This window comes from Molothrus ater, chromosome 2, assembly GCF_012460135.2.
Source record: "Molothrus ater isolate BHLD 08-10-18 breed brown headed cowbird chromosome 2, BPBGC_Mater_1.1, whole genome shotgun sequence".
NCBI lineage: Eukaryota > Metazoa > Chordata > Aves > Passeriformes > Icteridae > Molothrus > Molothrus ater.
The window spans coordinates 83,577,428-83,594,892 of NC_050479.2; the positions used below are offsets into that span (position 1 = coordinate 83,577,428).

A 17,465-nucleotide genomic window follows, 5' to 3' on the forward strand; every position below is an offset into this window, starting at 1 on the left:
GCTGTAACCCAGTGGAGTGACTGTGAAGGCTGAGGTAATTCCTATCCCTTGAGTGTCCATGGAATGGGGATCTGCACTTGGGCTGTGTCTGCAGCCCAACAGACACCTCCCCTCGGCTCCCCTGCCTTGCTTTGAGTGCAGCACAAGCCCCATGAAATGGCTGACTTGAAAGAGAGATTAGTTCTGCTCAGTGATTAGTTTAGCTTCTCCTTTAGATGCAGAATTACAATGTGCCTTATGCTGAATGGCTTTTCTGTTAAAGAAAGGCCTCTCCTCCTTCCCACCACTCCCCAGAGGGGATTTACATTTTCTAGTGGTGTAAATGTAGGGCCCATCTCTAGACTTCTCTTGGCTTATGCCCATAATGCATAGCACCATGTGCAGGACATATGGCAAGCCAACATCAACCTGCACCTTGGAAAAAAGACCCCTTGCCTCCTCCAGTCAGTTTAGCCTTTTCCCATAACAGCCTGTGTGGGTGAGAGGGAGTTAAAAAGAAATCCCAAACATGCTAATTAGGGTTCAACCCACAGGCAGCCTGCACAAGCCAGAAGCAACAGCCTTCAGCAAAACATATTTAGTGAAGTGTCCCAAATCCCCTTGATTTCTACAGGATTAGCATTAAGGCCACTGCAGGGCTTTCATATGGAGAAAGCTGGGTCTTCAGCCCAAGGCATCTGGATTTGATAAATTCGTTACTAGCAAAATCTCTGAGAAATAATCAGCATGTTGTAAAATGGGGCTGATCAGTCACTTTCTGGCAGCACAGCCAGTGCTTCCAAGCCCCACTTGGAGTTCACTACTCCAGTTAGGACCAAACTTATGGGAGTCACCCTTGTATTCCCAGCATTATGAAATACCTTTTCTTTACTGTGTTACTGTTGCACAAGACAGCTCTAGGATGCAAGCAGGGGTCCCGATCTCCCCAATTATAATCCAATCTAAGCTTCAGCTGACCTGGAGTTGTGTGTTTGACTAGAACAAAGCTCAAGCAAATTTGCAGTTTCAACAGGAAGAAAAAACCCAACAAGTATTCCTTGGAATTCAAAATTAAAGAAATATAAGCATCACTCAATTTGCATGGAAATAAAAACTACTTTAATAGAACTGAGGTCCATGAGCTGGAAGTGAGAAACATCAATCCATGGAATGTCTAAGAAGCACAATGGGGAGAGGTGTGCTGAGAGCCTGTATCCACTCCAGTGATGAAAGGAGCTGCTTACCTCAGCACTCTGCTGGCTTGAACCCTCTCTGAGTGACTGGCTTGTAGTGCTTTATAGTCTGGCTGTGCTGGTATGATCTCCCCCAGCCTGAGCTGCAGGGAATGTGGGTGATTTCACTTCTGGTCTGGTTTTTATGAGGTTTGCAGCCTCCACTGCAGCGAGGTTATATAACAAGGCACTCTTTTCCACAGGTTCAGACCTGCACGTTTTGGAAAAGGAGGGTTTAAGAGACTCGTTCTGCAGCATTTGTTCTTGTTTGGCTGCTTTCTGAGAGAGAAGTTATTAAACACTCTGCTTCTGTGGGCTAAAAGGAGTTTGCCAGAATAAGGTCAAGGCAGAAGGTAATGGACTGAAAAGCTACACTATAGTGACAAGCACAAAACAGAGAATCTATTAGTGTTAGCAGCTTTAGCCACTGATGTTTTGCAGCTGGATGTTCCTCCAAAAAAAAAGGCTTTTCCTTGGATTTTGAAAGTAAGGATGTTTTTTGCAATACTACATTTCAGGGCTCATGTTCTGCAGTCTCCCACAAACACCATATTGTTTTAGGACATGACATGGCAACAAGATGCCAACAACTGTTCCCATATGTTGACAGCTGAACATTGAGCCATGCTGAAAACTAGGATTTAACTTGGTGCTGCATCTTTGCTCACGTAGTGATTAAAGTAAAACAAGAAGCTAAAATTGTATCAAATACTGCATTTCTAAAAAACTCCAGTACTTGGGCAATTGCTGTAGCTGGCAGAGGGAAGTTCAGCAGTTACTGCCAAGAACAAAGCAGAGATCCATCCTATGAAAATAAGCCCAAGACCCCTGTGCTCCTTGTGTACTGCAGCTGCCGGATATCCAAAGCACTATGCTTGCATCCAACATATTCTCTTTACCCATTATCACCTCACATAGAAATTTAAGCAAGTTGGCTCTTTGTTCCAAGGGCTTTTTGATCTTTGCTTCAGGAAATTTCATCATCAGAGAAGGAAGAAAATAATTAAATGTGTTTTACTCACTCCTAGACTGCTCTGTTATCTTGGGAAGGCCATCTCACTGTATTACTCAACCTTCTGGTACAAAGAGGTGCTGAGTAGGTGGCAGCAATGTTACACATTCAGGGAACCTGCCCAGGGTTTTCTTCTCCCCACTCATTCTCCTGATCCAGCCAGGATGCAGCTGAACAATCAGCTAAGTCCCTTTGCTCTCCAGATTGAACTTGGCAAACAGTAGCAGCTCACAGATTTTTCTTGTTGGGCAAACTCAGTGGAAGATGTCAAGCCTGTTTCTGCTCTCTCCACTGTTGTGTGAGAGCTCCAAAGGTCAAGTCAAGAGATTGACAACAGGCCAAGGAGCAAGCTCTTGTTCGGTTTACATATGCTGCCATTAGCACTGCTCTTTTGTCTGTATTCAGCACATTTTTTCACTGCCCCTCACATTATCTTGTCAATCTTCTGCTCCCATCAGCATTTACTATCCTTCCCAGAGTTTTTAGCACTTAATTCTCATTTCTCTGCCACAATCTTTATCTCAATTATGTCATGGCCTTTAAGTTACAATTCATTTATGTTGCTACAAAATTTGTGTCAGGCTCTGGAAATGGGCACTTTTTGTCTAATGAAAGATGCAGGGTTTCACCCTGTCCCTTTTTCTTGCTGAAGGGCTGTTTGGCAGCTGGGAACGTCTGTGACTTTTTCTGGCAGTTGGCTGAATGGAACCTCTGATGTCAAAAAGTCATGCAAAGACAGACTTTAAACATGTCCTGAGGTACCATCTCAGTTTAGTTTGTGACTTTGAAACAAAGAAGAGAAGCAGCAAAGGAATTTAGATCTGTCTTCATATGAACACTCAACATTTGTGATGTTGGAGAACTCAGGAGCTGTTCAAGTTCTTGTTCTGGCAAAAGTAATTGTCTCAAGAGGTAAATCCAGTTGTTTTCATTATATAATTCCCTGATCTAAAAACAAACAAAAAAAATATGTGGTTATTCTGACACAGCAGTTCCCTATACAAATTTTCAAGAGGAACCACATCCCACCAACAAAGCACTCCATCGTACTCTGCTCTGAAGGGCAGGCAGCTTCTCTACACAGTTCGCTCCTGTAGATTAAACAGCCTTTCAACTCAATTCTGAAGAGAACCAGGTTTACACTACCCCCTATTATTGAAAAGTGCCAGTAATTAGAAAACAAAATACATCTGTGTGCTGTGCTTTTTAAATTAAGCTGAGTGTGCTATTTCAGTGATACTGAAAGCAAACACTTACTGGAAACAAAGCAAATGAGAACCTACTACTCAGGAAAATTCTCAAGCCAGTTTGTCTCTGAAGAGTAAACCAAAGAGCAAGGGTTTTTAGCAAAGCCTTCAGCAAGAAGGCCTAATCTGCACAGCAGCTGTTTCAAGGAACACAGAGCAACAATGAGCGAGTGGTAAAGGGTAACAGTTCAGCATCCCTGCAGAAGACATGGGTTTGGGTGTTCACAATTCTTTGGTACTTTCATGATTTGCAGCCTCAAGGCCACGGCCACACAAAGAGTCTAAGGGATCAAAGAGATCTAGGAACACATCTATCCTCAGCCAAAAGCCTCAAGTTAAGACTCTGCAGAGAGCAACGGAGACCTAAGAAGAAAATTAGTGTCTGTTTTATCATAACCCAGCTCATCAGGCTCTGGAGGAGGATGAAGATCTACCTTCTTCCTTCACACAAGGTCTGAACAATCTGTATCTTGGTATTTACTGAGGTAGGTAACAGGTCACAGATGTGCACCTTTTTTCCAGCTGGCCCCCAACTAAAACAATTCACCTTTTTTATATTCTGACCACAAGCAAACTGACCCACACTGAAAGCCCCAGCGGTAGGAAGGCAAAATTTTAGTAAATATGTATGAAACTCTCCAGATCTGGGTGTGTGTATTACATACTCTGTAATAGGTTCAGGGTTTTTTAAATTCATGCTTTGAGAAAGAAATTTTAAATCTACTGACCTGTACTGCTCAGTTTATGATACCTTGGCCTCCAGGACAAGCCTCAGGTCGTTGTGAGGAGCAAAGTTCCACTTCTATTAACTCTTCCTGTGTCTAATTAGAGAAGGTGGTCTCAGCAAACTGTTCATAGCTTTTCCAGCACTACATTCTGCTGTAAGATTAGGGAAGATAATAACAATTTTTGGGGACATAGTTATGCTTCTTGGTCACTTATGAACAGTACAAGTTTATTGCCATGAATAGTTTGAAAAACTAGAAGGTGGTGAAATATCACGTTAGGTCAAGAAGGAGGAGACACCTTGTCACTGAGGTGTCCACTGAGGCTGTCCATGACACCAGCCCAGGGAAGAGGCTGCAGGGATCACATCAGCCACAGGTTCAGAGTGCTGCACTTCCTGCAATACAATATGCACGTATGAAATACATTTGGTATTTTATTAAGTAAACAACGCAATTATCAGTGCACATTTTAAGCAGCAAAAAGAAAAGAAGCACCTCAGACTTTCATACCGTAACAAAAGTTCTGTGGAAGCTGCATTTTATTTGAAAATCCACCCATTTTTGCTAACATACATTTTAATATTTTAAACAAAAATAGAATCTGCAGAGACAATGCAGCAAGTATGCTTAATTCATGTACAGAATTGCTTTCGTATCATTGACTATCCTTCTGAAGGCCCCACTCCACCCAAAAGTTATGGTGTATTTACACAAAGCACCGATCAACAGCGCTACTTGAATTCCTCGTGAACTAAATACCCACTAGACATATGTAAGGAAGCTACTTCCCCTTTTTCACTTTTAAAAGGTACATGATCATGAATGAGCCCAATGAAAAGGCTTTCCCCCCCAACACACAACACCTCAATTTATTTTTTTTTTACAGAAAAGAAGGAAAGTCTTAAAAATGAAAGCAATTCCTCACATTCATCTTGGAAAGGCCTTATAATGTCAAATGTAAAAATAATGACATGCCAAGCACAAAGCAATAAAGTTCCTTCCCAATGCACTAATGCTGAATTAAAAATGTAGTGCTTCTTCTAGTCAGTTAACTGTTCCCTTGCAAAATCCTAGGCACAGAATTGACTATAAGGATTAATGCGTTTTACAGCTCTTCCCTAATTCCCATATATACTGAGAATTCATTAGATTCAGACCTTTAAAATATTTAGTGCTCTGTATGTCAGCTGAAAAGCATTCTGAATCAGATTCATTCTTTGTGGATAAAAATCAGACATACTGTATACATCCATACTCATTTTCATAAGGAGGTTTTTTTTGATACAATATTAATGTTAAATTGATAATCATAAATAAATACAAACAATAATACATAAGGAATGTCTACTGCAAACTGAATATATAATTTTTAAAAAAAGTTAATTTCCATTACTGCTGTGCCTACATTTGTGAGGATTGAAAAGGTAACTGCAGAATTAAGAGTTAGGATTCGACCCTCCCCTGCCCAGAGTCTTGTTTTGAGTTACGGTAAAGGACACATCTCCAATCCAGACAGCATTTCCAAACACCAATATCAATTTCCAGAATAAAGGCTTCTCTGCGTACGTTACCAATTAAGGATATTATTAGAAGCTGAGAGTATTGACGTGTTAGTCACCAGGACACAAATAAGTCCTGGTCTTAATTCATGGCAATTCTTGGCTTTGTGTTGTGTACTGATGTCTTCTTATGGAGGTGTCCCAGCTTCCTTCATTGGTCTTCATATTTCACTGCATCACTTAATGGAAGAGGAGAGTTTGAGGGACTGAAGTTCATTTTTTTCCTGGAAGTGGGAGTTTACTGCTGAGCACATCTTTTTGGAAACGTTCCTTTCTCTTCCATCTAACACAGTTACATAAACTGAATCTGGAAAGATGAAAAACCCTGGGGTTAACATGCAACAGAAGTAGGACTTCACTCTAAACCTTTTTTCTTCAAAAATTTCCATTCTTCTGATGCCCAAGCTACCCCATGATCTGAAGTTTTGAACAGAAATAAAATATTTTTAAAAAATCAGGGCCAGGAAACAACCAAAAGACATCAGGATGTTCTTCCAACGACACCAGCCTTTGGAATATCTCTGCATTAAAAATAAAACCCATCTAGTTATCCATCCAATATTGTCAACAGCGGCAGCATAACACAGACCAACACCACTATGAAGAGAACTCAGGGTCATTTTTCATGTTGAACCAGAGAAGTGCACAAAGAAAAGCAGCTGCTGTGTGCAATAAGCCTACTCTCTCTTTATACTACAAATTCTCAAATTTCTTTTTCATGTTTTCACTCATTTTACTATTTAATTCCCACCTGCCCCTGACTGGTCAAAACCAACAACTCCTCCACTGCACCTCTGTACCAAAATGGATCCCTGGCACATGTGAAACAAGCACCTCCTCCTGCATGAAGGGAACTCTGGCCAAGCCACGGGGAAGCGCACGAGCACCCTGCCAGCAGCACTCGGGGCTCTGCTGCTAACGGGGAACTCTGAACATTTTCCTGATGAGATGATAAATACCAGGTAGCACCAGTTCCTTCTCCCTAACTGCAGCAAGTACCACATGAGCTGGTTCTATTTCCAATGGACTGAGGCAAAACCACTCAATCAGCCTGTAAACTGCTGAAGTTAAACACAAGAGTTTCCAAGTCACTTCCACAGTGCTTCCAACTCAACAAGATTTGGTTTTATTTCCTTCAGAAACAGTTCTAGCCATGTTAATAAAACTTGAATTAGAACTTTTTTGTTTCATATCACAAACACCAGCATCTCCCCAGAATAATGGACAATACCTAAGTTGTTCTACAAGAAATCCTGGAGAGAGAGCTCTGCAAAGGGATCCTTTCCTGAGGCTCTGTGAGGACTCTGACTGGAAGGGCTGGATGCTGCAGACAGCTAGTAAGAAAGACGACAGAGAAAGGGAAAGAAAAAGAAAACAAGGTCTCAGAATGACAGAATATGAAAGCTAAACGTGTAATGAAAGGACAAGGGGAGGTTAAGAGGCACACTTGGCAGAAGTCAACTATTAAAATAAGGTGTTTGGTCATATGGAAAACAAAGCCTCTTCAATGGTTGGTGTAATGTAGAAACAAGCTGGACATGACCCTCCAGAAAGGAAACACCAGTGGCATAAGCCAAACGAGCAGATACACACTTTCACAGCAGTTTTCTTCAAAGGAAGATACAAAACATTCAGCCTGACTTCTGTGAAACAAGTTAGTCCTCTCCCTGCTTTACTGGGAAAACTACAGCCTGGCAGGGAGAGATGATGCTGGGGTCTGGCCAGAGCATGGCAACTTTCCAGATGGTTTCTCCAGAAGGAATAGCTCTCAGCATCTTTTCTTGTCAAAATAGGATGCATATAAAAAGAGGCTGGATAGCAGAGAATAGTTAATTCTCAATTTGGGACCTAGAAGGAGAACAAGAGATATATTCTGTGAATAGGAGAAAAAAGAAAAAAAAAAAAGAAAAAAAGATGAGAGTTTCAACTGCTACTGTGGCCGTTTTAGGTGAGAAGTGAAGACTGTGACTGATAGTCTGTACACTCATAAAAATTGCATCCTACAGTCACGTACCTAAAGCAGCACACCACAAACTCAGTCATATAAAGCACATAACTTAAAGGTGGGTAATATTGGCATTCCAACTGCTGCTGCTGGGAAAGACCAATAATCTGCAGACTGTACTTGCAGGAGTATCTACTATTTGTCGATTTATTTTTCCTTCTGTGTTGGTATTTTTCCTAACAAAAAAGAAAATGGTGTTTTATTAAATCCTATTTGCCTTCCCCCTGGGTAGAACATGCATGTTTCTGCACTTATAAATGAAAGTCAGCATCCTCCAATTTGGGTTCCTCACTGGAACAGTTTGTTCAGAACTGAGTCACTTGCACTCCATGCCCATGACAAAAAACATTGCATGAAGACCTTTTCCTTTGGAAATGCCAGGCACCTGCCAACCTACACATGACAGGAAATCTGCTTATGGGAATTGCTTGCACAAGTGCTCAAAGTGTAAATATTGCCATTGCACATTTAAATTTTTCACATGAACGTCTATTTTGGAAACCATATGAGAAGGAGGACTTCCTTCAGGATCAGTACATACTTAATCTGCATTGGAATCTTCATCTCCTCCTGAAACCCCACTCCCAATGGGGCATTCAGATCCAATAAAAAAATTTATTTATTCACCATAAATAAATTATGCAAAAGTCATGAGACAGAATGGGAAATGCTTGAGAAGCAATTTCAGGATGTCAGAATTTCCCCTCTTAAACTTGGTTCTTTCCTTTGGGAAGCCATAGACAGACTAGTGATATGGTCCAACAGAGTCCTAACTTCAGCAAGGAATGCCTGCTGCCACTTGATTTCAGAAAACATTCTTCCTCTTCATGGTCAAATGCCTTGAAGTCACAGAGATTTCTATCAAACTGAGCTGGCAAATCTCCAGCCCATATCAAGTCCAAAGTAACATCCCAGTTTGAAAGCAGTGTGGAAGACTGGTAGGTTTGGGCCAGTTGTGCAACATCAGCACATAACCAAACACAGGGGAAATTTCAGGAAGCCTGTTCAAGTTAAAATCTGAGGAAAAAACCTGATAATGCTATTACCTAGATGCCATAATTAAATTCAGCCAGGACTTGCAGTAAATATGCATTTTAACAAAATTCCTCTAATTATTAAAAAGGAGACCTAAAAAAAATGCATGGGAAGTATAGTTAGACAGTTTCCTACATTGCACCTCTCCAGATTACTCCAGTTTATAAATAGATCTGAAAGCAAGGACCACTCCTAACAGGTTCTAAGGAGAAGCATTTAAAACAACACTGCTGGCCATCAGTTTCTCTGGAGCTGACCTAACTGGAGCTGTGGATGTAGTGCCCCTGCTGCCCAGAGCTGGTGTGATGTGAAATGCACTGCACCACACTGCTCAGACAGCTTGGTCTCACCTCCAGCATCAGCGGCCTCCAACAAAGACAAACCTCCCTGGAGTCACAGTAAAACCTAAGAACCCATCCATAAGCGAGCATTGGGCTGACTGCCACCATTAGCTACATTCTGGTTACCCATGAAACGAGTCTGTCACGCTGTTTTACCATATATTTTAGGGGTAATGTGCCAAAGCAAGCATCTTTAAGGTCTACTTTCTGGCATAAGTCTGTCCTGAACTTTCTACCCTGTTCTTACAGTTTCAAACACCCCTCAAACCCCCCTCCCCTACACCCAGCCAAAAACCAACCACAAAACAGATCCACCAAACCAACTTACTCATTTACACATTTACCTATTCTCCATCACCCAGGTGATCACTCCTGCTACTTGCCATGTACAATTGGCTGTGTTACAATTTACATAGATGTTGGCAGTGGGTGGAGTGATTTCTTTATTCTTATTTAAATCTTAAATTTTGCACTACCCATCTGCTTCCCCCTCCTAAGGTTATGTCCCTCTGGGGGACATCACACCAGAACATGTGACATGTGAAGGCACACCGATTTGTCCTAATTGTACCATTTTATGGTACAACATAAAATGTGTGGCCAACACACAACACTGTTGTTGGTTTAACAGCCACTGGGATACTCAGGCCTTGTGATGGGCAGACACTCCAGCCCCTGTACATCAGTCAAATCTGGCTTGTCTGGGACATTTGGCATTTGCTGTACTGTATCACATCTGCCATCCCTCTGCTTGAAGCACTGATTGAGCCTGCCCCCTCCTCAGACACACACACACCCTTCCCCCCTCACCAGCTACAATGTCATCAAACAACTCCAACCATTCTCACTGCTCTGGGTAGCACAATGTAAGAAGTTGCAGTGGGTAATGCCCACTATTTTATCATGATGAAAACTTATTTTCTTTCTCAGGTGGGAAATACTGCAAGATAAATATTTTCAAAGAAAAATTACACACCTTTCAAAACTATAAATGCCTTCTGTGCTCAGATTTCCAAAGAAGCTACTGTTCTAGTTTCATTCTCAATTATTTCAAATTATTTTGTCTTTAAAAACCAAACTACCTTTGCTTTTGACTGCAACAATTAGGAAAAAAGTTGCGAGCATATAAAGAGAACACTTGGAAGAGAAGAAAAAGAGGTTTGTCTAGAGATAGAAAAAATTTATTAAGACTAATCCCTGAGAATATCAAGTTATGAACCACAGTTTCATTTATATGGAAACTGCATAACATTAACATGCCTATTTTCCCAGTGTGTTTTCAACTCACTACAACTTGGCAATAAAATTTTTGGCAACAACTTCATCTGTCATCATGCTTTTAAATACCTTTAGCTTTCTTTATTGTAGACAACAGCCAAGATCTATCAGAAGACCAGAGGTGATATAATCTGGTGCTTCAAATTAAATATGAAAAACAGTTTCGTTTTGGCAAGTGACGACGCCATGGACAAAACCAGTATTAGAATAATGGTGTTTACAGTGATCCATGTGGGCAGTTTCAGCTGTGTGCCTTTCAGATAACCACCATTTATTCTTTAAGATTTGTTTACTGACCCCAAGAACACATGTTTCTGTTTCTTTTACTTTCCTTTTTCTATTTCTGGCACAATGAAAGAATTAACTAAACTTAAAGTGCAAAATATGCTCTCAGACGAGCCTCAAGACTCAGCACACAGTAAATTCAGTGTGATAAAAGTGCAATTCCTCTCCGTGGCTATACATTAATAAACTCTGCTGTGTATGGGGAAGCTCTCACATGCAGCCCTTGTTTCATTTAATATGCTTAACTGACATCAGGCTTCTGAAAACTTGACACCTTCCAGCAACAAAGACTGTGTGTCTCAGGGAAAACCTTCTTGGTCACAGCAAATGCTGACTCAAAGGGTGTGTATTCAATTAAATTAATTCTCACAGGAGCCAAACATTGTCAGGTAAGAGAATAAATATAGCTCCACACACCTCACTTGTGACTAATTCCTCTTTCTCCTGTTCTGACAGCCAGCTGGGATTCAACCTAGGCCACACCCTGCAATGTCAAATGAAGCAGAAAGGGTCACTGAGCTATTCAGACCCATCTACCTGTTCATAACTGAATCAGGTGGGTAGGCAGGTTTGTTTTTTTTTTTAAGGATCATTTCAATTTTCTTTTAATGTAGAGAAAACTCCTATCCTTGAGGATCCTTTTACTTGGTCAATATTTAAAAACTGTCATAAACACTATTTGTCCTCTTGAAATGGTATAAAATCCATGTGAAAAATACCAAATCACTTATGTGACAGTGAAGGTGCAAAGCCGGTCTCAGAAGTCTAAGACAAAGCCAGTTGAGAACTGCTAAAGATTTATTTCTAGCTAAAGCAATCTAACAGCATCTCTTCCAGATAAGGCATTTAAAAGATATATTTAGAAAAAAACCCCTATTCATAAGGCTGTATTTTGAAGAAGACAATGGGCATACAGCCCACTGGGAGCACACAGCAGAACCCTTCTCATAAAAGGAGCAGACTGAGGCATTGGAAAATGCTTGAGGCTCTTTTTAGTGCCAGCTTGCTGCTGAATTCTCTTCCCTCCACAGTCTAGTCCCAAACACTGCAGTTACACCAACCTATACCTATGTGAAGTCATACATGAATGCTTTTAAACATTCACCTATAGAAACAGAGCTCTTTATATTAAGATCAAAATACAGGCACAATATATTTCATTTTTCTAATAGAAGGTCTGATGTGCAGAGTGAACTTTGAAAAAGAGACATGTGATAGGTGAGTAAAACTACACTCAATCCTGGAGCTTTGGTCTGCCAGCTAAACTTGGCTCTGCCTCTAACTGCAGTTCACAAATACAAAGTCTTAAAGATATCAGAATTTTCCAAAAATAGTATGAAGGTGGTCAGGGTTATCCATCCCCTCTTCCTCCTACTTTTTAAAATGTTTTTCTTACCATAAAAAAAAACCCTCTCTTAAGATGCCTATTGGGTTATACAAGTGAGTTCAGACAGAAATTTCCCAGTGACAGATATTTGTAAAACAGTAAAACAAATCAATAACAGGTATGCATTTAAGTCCAGTTAGTTCAGAGTGGCCCTTTGGCACACTCATTCCAGCAGGTTAGGTAATCAATCTGGACACAACACATCCTGAGAAACAGGTAACCAGGGGATTTAAGGAACACTCCACCTAAGGTAGCACTTAACAGGGAAAGGCCAGGTAGATCAGTATTGCTATTGTGCATCTTCACTATGCTGCAAATGCCGTTTCCTGCAAAACCATGGAGGAACACAAAGCCCACTGGAGACTACCATGGTTAAAACCAGATGGACGTGCCATGTGCCTCCCACTGAGGTGGTCAGGACCAACAATGGGGTGGTGGGTTGAGTTTTCACCAAGTTTGATGCCACAATTCTTTCAAACCCACCTAATCCAGTCATGGGCATAAAAGGCTACACACACCCTGTCTGGCCCCTACAAAATGCTGTAATACAAGCACACACCTTGCACCTTGGGTACTTTATAATCTAATACTTTCAAATGTAACAGGGAAAAGAACAGTGACACATATACTCAGGAAAAAGCTGTAATAGCCAATCTCACATAAACACACTCAGAGTAAAGCAGCACGGAATATGACTTTGGGGAAAAAGCTCATCTTCAGCAAAGGGCACAGACATCAGCTTTTGCTATTCTTTGTCATTGTCACATTCCCAGAAAAACAATGCCTGAAAAATACCTATCCTCTTTGGTTCAGTAACACAAACTTGCTGCTGTCAACATGGATACAAGCGGATAGGAAGCAAGCCTTCCATGAACTTTCCATGAACTTGTGCAGTAATTTGCCCAAGACAAATAAGAGATATTAATTAAATCTATGTATAAAATTAACATATTTAATATATTTCTAAAGAAACTGTGTAATTCATTCCCAGCACCAACAATTTGAATATACACACCTGTGCTCCTGGTACAGGGCCAAAGGGGTTTGGTGGTCTCATGACTGGCTGACTGTATATCAAAGTTGGCTGGGTCATTACTGGTATGCCTCCCATCTGTGATGGCTGAAAAAAACCAGACAGCATCAAATCACACACAGCATTAATACATTTCAAGTCTCTAAGGAGATAAAGGAAAATGGCAAATGGGTGAAAAGTCTTGGTCATATTTGAGATATGCAACCATGTGAGATCCTTCTACAATATTCTGCAAATAAAGGTTACTGGAAAGGAACATTAGAACCTTTCCAAGCAATTTTTCTCAGTAACAACTGAGCCTATTCAATCTCTTGCTGCAAAGATCTGAAGCACTAAAACACCTGTTAGACAAGCATTTGTGCTGCTCCTTCTGCTCCCCAACGTGAGGTCTGACAGCACCTCCCTGACTGCCTCTGACAGCACAAGCACAGTTTTGGAGACAGCAGTGCAGTGCTGACAGAGCTCTGGACAAAACTGAAAACTGAGAGCTGTACATGCAATTAATGTCAAGTAATTATGCAATCAGAGTCAAAGTGTAACCAACACTCCAGCTGAGCCAAATTAGAAGTTTAATGGATATTAATGGTCTTACAAGTCAGGTTATATTTAACACAGATGCCCATCTCTGGCACTGCTTTTGGCATTCCCCTCAGGCTTGGGTTGACAGCCAGCAGCAGTCCTACTGAAGCAATCCCCACACCAAGCAGCTTTTCCCTGACTAATCCTGGTGGTGGTGGTACTCTTCCTATCATGCCTACCAGCTGTTTGGGCAATCACAGGGTGAACCCATTCAATAAACTGACCCTAATGAAAATGCCCTATAAAAAATATAGGAACAACTGAACAACTGCTGGCCCAAGATGGAGGAAACAGCAGCCAGGGAATGCCCAGGCACAGTGCTACAGCACTAAACAACCTGCCTGTCCCAGCAAGCTCGCAACAAATGGGAACATAAGGGAAAAGCCTGCACTTAGACAGGACCATCCTCAGAACTCTGGTCCTCACTATTGCTTTTATGAAAAACTAAAATGTTTAACAGCAAGGGCTGTATATTGAGTCAACATTTCAGAGATTCCTGATGGTAAATGTCCTGAGTACAGTCTGAATGAGCCAGGGCAATTTCAGGATGTGCTATGGAGCCCACTGGTCATTCTGTAATGGCCCACCTCACCCACCTGCTCGGATACTGGACATGTTTGAACAAGCAGCAGCAACTCAGGGTAATAGAGTTCTGTCTCCTTAACTCCAGTTTCTATTTCACATTGGCATTTAAACCCCACAATTAAACATAATACAACAACGTAACATAACAAGCAAGATTACTTCTCGTACATGTTGCCTTCCCCTGCTGCTGACTCAAAATAACCATGAAAATGCTGCTGGTACCATAGGAGCAAAGTTGTGTAGATCAAGTTTGAATCCATACTGATGTTAGTTTAAGCATAACAGCTTTGACCAAGAACATGGGAGTTCATGGATAGGTAATAGGGAATATGATGATATATGATACTCTCCCAAGAGGCCCTCAAAAATACAGTTGGACACTTCTGCAGTTCACTTACTGAGTGTATATAAGTTATAAGTCATTAAACTAATTTGGTTATATGATGAAAGATTTAAATTTTTTGTTTCCTTTAATCTGTGAGCATTTAATAGAATAACTGCTTGAAGGAAGTTTTCTTGCCTTTTTTCACCCAGGAAATCTGTGCTGAATCAAAATCATACTAAAAAGAGCTAAGGCATATAACTTCAGAAATATTTTAAAATTTAAGGTAAGAACAAAAATTTGCAAAGTAAAAAGCAGGAAGGTCAGGTTGATGTCAAAAGCCTTGAGGCGCTGGTGTGTCACCAAGAGATCCAACTCTCAACTGAAACCACACCATATTGCAGTGTCACAAACTTGCACTTCTGTAGCATTAATCATCACAGATTTTTGCTCCCAAACCTCAGCAGAAGGTATTTAAGGAAGGCTTCACTTCACCAAGAAAACATTTCTGTTCTGAAAGCAGACTCTTATATTGATGCAATAAACTTACTTCTATGCTAAACTTATTTCCATGCCAATAAGGACCACCAAGAACAGACACTGTGTAATTTTCATAGAATCACAGACTGGTTTGAGTTGGAAGGGACCTTAAACATGTTCTAGTTCCATTTTAAGAAGTTTATGAATAAAACAAGTGAAGTAAGGAAGGGTAGACTTAAGTTCAGACAAACAGCATGTAAGTGGTTCACAAAACCAGAAGTTAATAACTTGGTGAGGAATAAATGAATGGGAGTTGAAATTCAGTCTTCAGTAGAGTAGTTCAGGAAAACAAGAGCCACCAAACTATAAGCAATCAAACAACATACAGCATGTGCCTGGTTGGAGCTGTAGGAATTCCACTCACCATCACATAGCCCATCATTCCTGTTGGCGTTGTGGCAGGATAGGCCATTACAGGGGGCGCCTGGTGTGAGAAACAGTGGTGAACTGAGAGGAGAAGGGATCAGCTGCATACTCTAACACATTGCTTTCTAAGGATCACCTGCAGCACTCAGCTTATTATGAACATAGCAAAGAATAAATAGGATTTGCAGTCTGGTGTTAAAAGTGCATCCTAATTATTTCAGATGGAGTACAATATCTAAACTAAAGTTTATGGGCCATCTTGGCAAATCTCTAATAATGTATTTGCTTTTATCATGTGAGGATTCTGGCTGTTGAACTAAACTGCAAGTACCACTCTCTCAACATCCTGTTTAGAGAACACAGTACAAGACTCAGAGAAGTTTGAGAGAAAATATTTATGAAACAGAAGCACATTTTTAATCCTATGTAGGATATACTTATATTTCAGTATCAACAGTAATGGTACACAAGAAGTCTTAAGAGAGAATCTGAAAAACCAAAAGACCAAATTACCATTGCTTCTGCTGACACTTAGAGGGAATTCTCTTTAGCCAGTCCCTTATGAGGATTCTCCAAGCAGGCTTTGATATAAATTAGACTCTCACAGGAATAGCCAGTTTGCATTCCCTCTCCCTCACTCACTCCATTCACTGCATTTGAACTTGCTAAAAGTCCTCTTAGTACTTGGCAGATACATTTATTACCCTGATGTGCTTACTGTAGTTTTATGAAGGTACAGCACTACTGCTGTCAAAACTGGGGCGAACTTTTGTTTTGTAAACAGCTTGGCAATATTTAGGTAGAAAACCAGCTGATAACTCTTAGAAATTTAAATAAAGATAGTTAATCTCTTAGCCATATTCTTTATTCTACAGTTTACTATCCGCTTTCTAAATTAGCATTAACTATTTTAAGGACAAAAAAGTTGGATTTTTTTCAGACTAAACTGGTGCTTACAGGTATTTAGATAACTTGCTGTCTATCCACTCCAGCTCCTGTTAGTCTACCCTCTTAGAATAAAAATTTTCATATTTTTGCTGTGGGGATTTCTATTCAAGACAAACACCATAAGCATCTCTTGGTACACAGACATTACTGCTACAGAAAAGAGGCAAATCATAAACCATTAATGATACTGGATTAATTAAAGCAGATAAATTGTTTCATCAGGAATAGGGCATCAGGAAAGCTGCTTCTGAATTCACTTCTAAGGTATCAGCTGCTTTTTTTAATATAGTAGAGCCAGTGCAACTGGAATTTCAATTGTCATGAGAACAGATAGAAAATCATCTGGACAGCATATTTGCAATATATTTCACACAGCAGGCAAAGCTATCCTGAAAATTACAAGTTTTTGGTTTTTTTTTTGTTTTGCTTGTGTACACACACCTACACAAACATGCTGAATAAATTTATTGTTGAGTGCTCAAATATGGACCTACCACCCTTTAGTTACAGTTACCCTGGAATTAAAACAAAGTACAGGGAAAGACCAATATTACTGTTGACATAAAGAAAAAAGTCCTTTGAAATGAAAGCCTGCATTCTTCAGACAGCAAGCACAGGTTAGTTCTTGCCCTCTGTAAACTATCTGCATTAATTTTCTTTCTTCATATGAGTATTCATGACATATTGGTCTCTCCCCACTTAAAAAAAATTAAAAATCAAAATCTACCATAAATGTGGATCAAGTGCCATGTATAACAGAAGCCTGTGAGGTTTCATGCAGTTATTCAAACACAATATTTTTATCTTCATTCAGAATCCACCAAATGCATTAAAGGCAGCACAGACACACACCCCAGCTCTCTGGCAGCAGATGGTACAGTTTAAAGCAAGGAAAAATAATCTTGGTATTTCCCATGCCATCATTCGATTCAAGAGCCTGCACACCACCTATGAAGTTTGTGTATGCTAGGAAAAGCTCAATTTTTGGCACACCAAAGATTTTC

General features: G+C 40.4%; 1 protein-coding gene across 5 annotated transcripts in view; it reads right to left on the reverse strand.

The window, feature by feature from the left end:
- Positions 1–4,619: 4,619 nt before the first annotated feature.
- The window catches only part of PICALM (phosphatidylinositol binding clathrin assembly protein), a 66,306-nt gene continuing 53,460 nt past the window's right edge, over positions 4,620–17,465 (reverse strand). For 4 of the 5 annotated variants that reach the window (XM_036389535.2, XM_036389451.2, XM_036389858.2 and 1 more), the window contains 4 exons: positions 15,512–15,571; positions 13,104–13,208; positions 6,989–7,091; positions 4,620–6,064 (listed from right to left, as the gene is read on the reverse strand). In XM_036389535.2, the coding sequence (XP_036245428.1) occupies positions 6,999–7,091; positions 13,104–13,208; positions 15,512–15,571 (258 nt within the window). In that variant the 3' untranslated portion in view covers positions 4,620–6,064; positions 6,989–6,998. The remainder of the gene's footprint in view (positions 6,065–6,988; positions 7,092–13,103; positions 13,209–15,511; positions 15,572–17,465) is intronic. The other variant, XM_036389618.2, reaches the window with a different exon arrangement.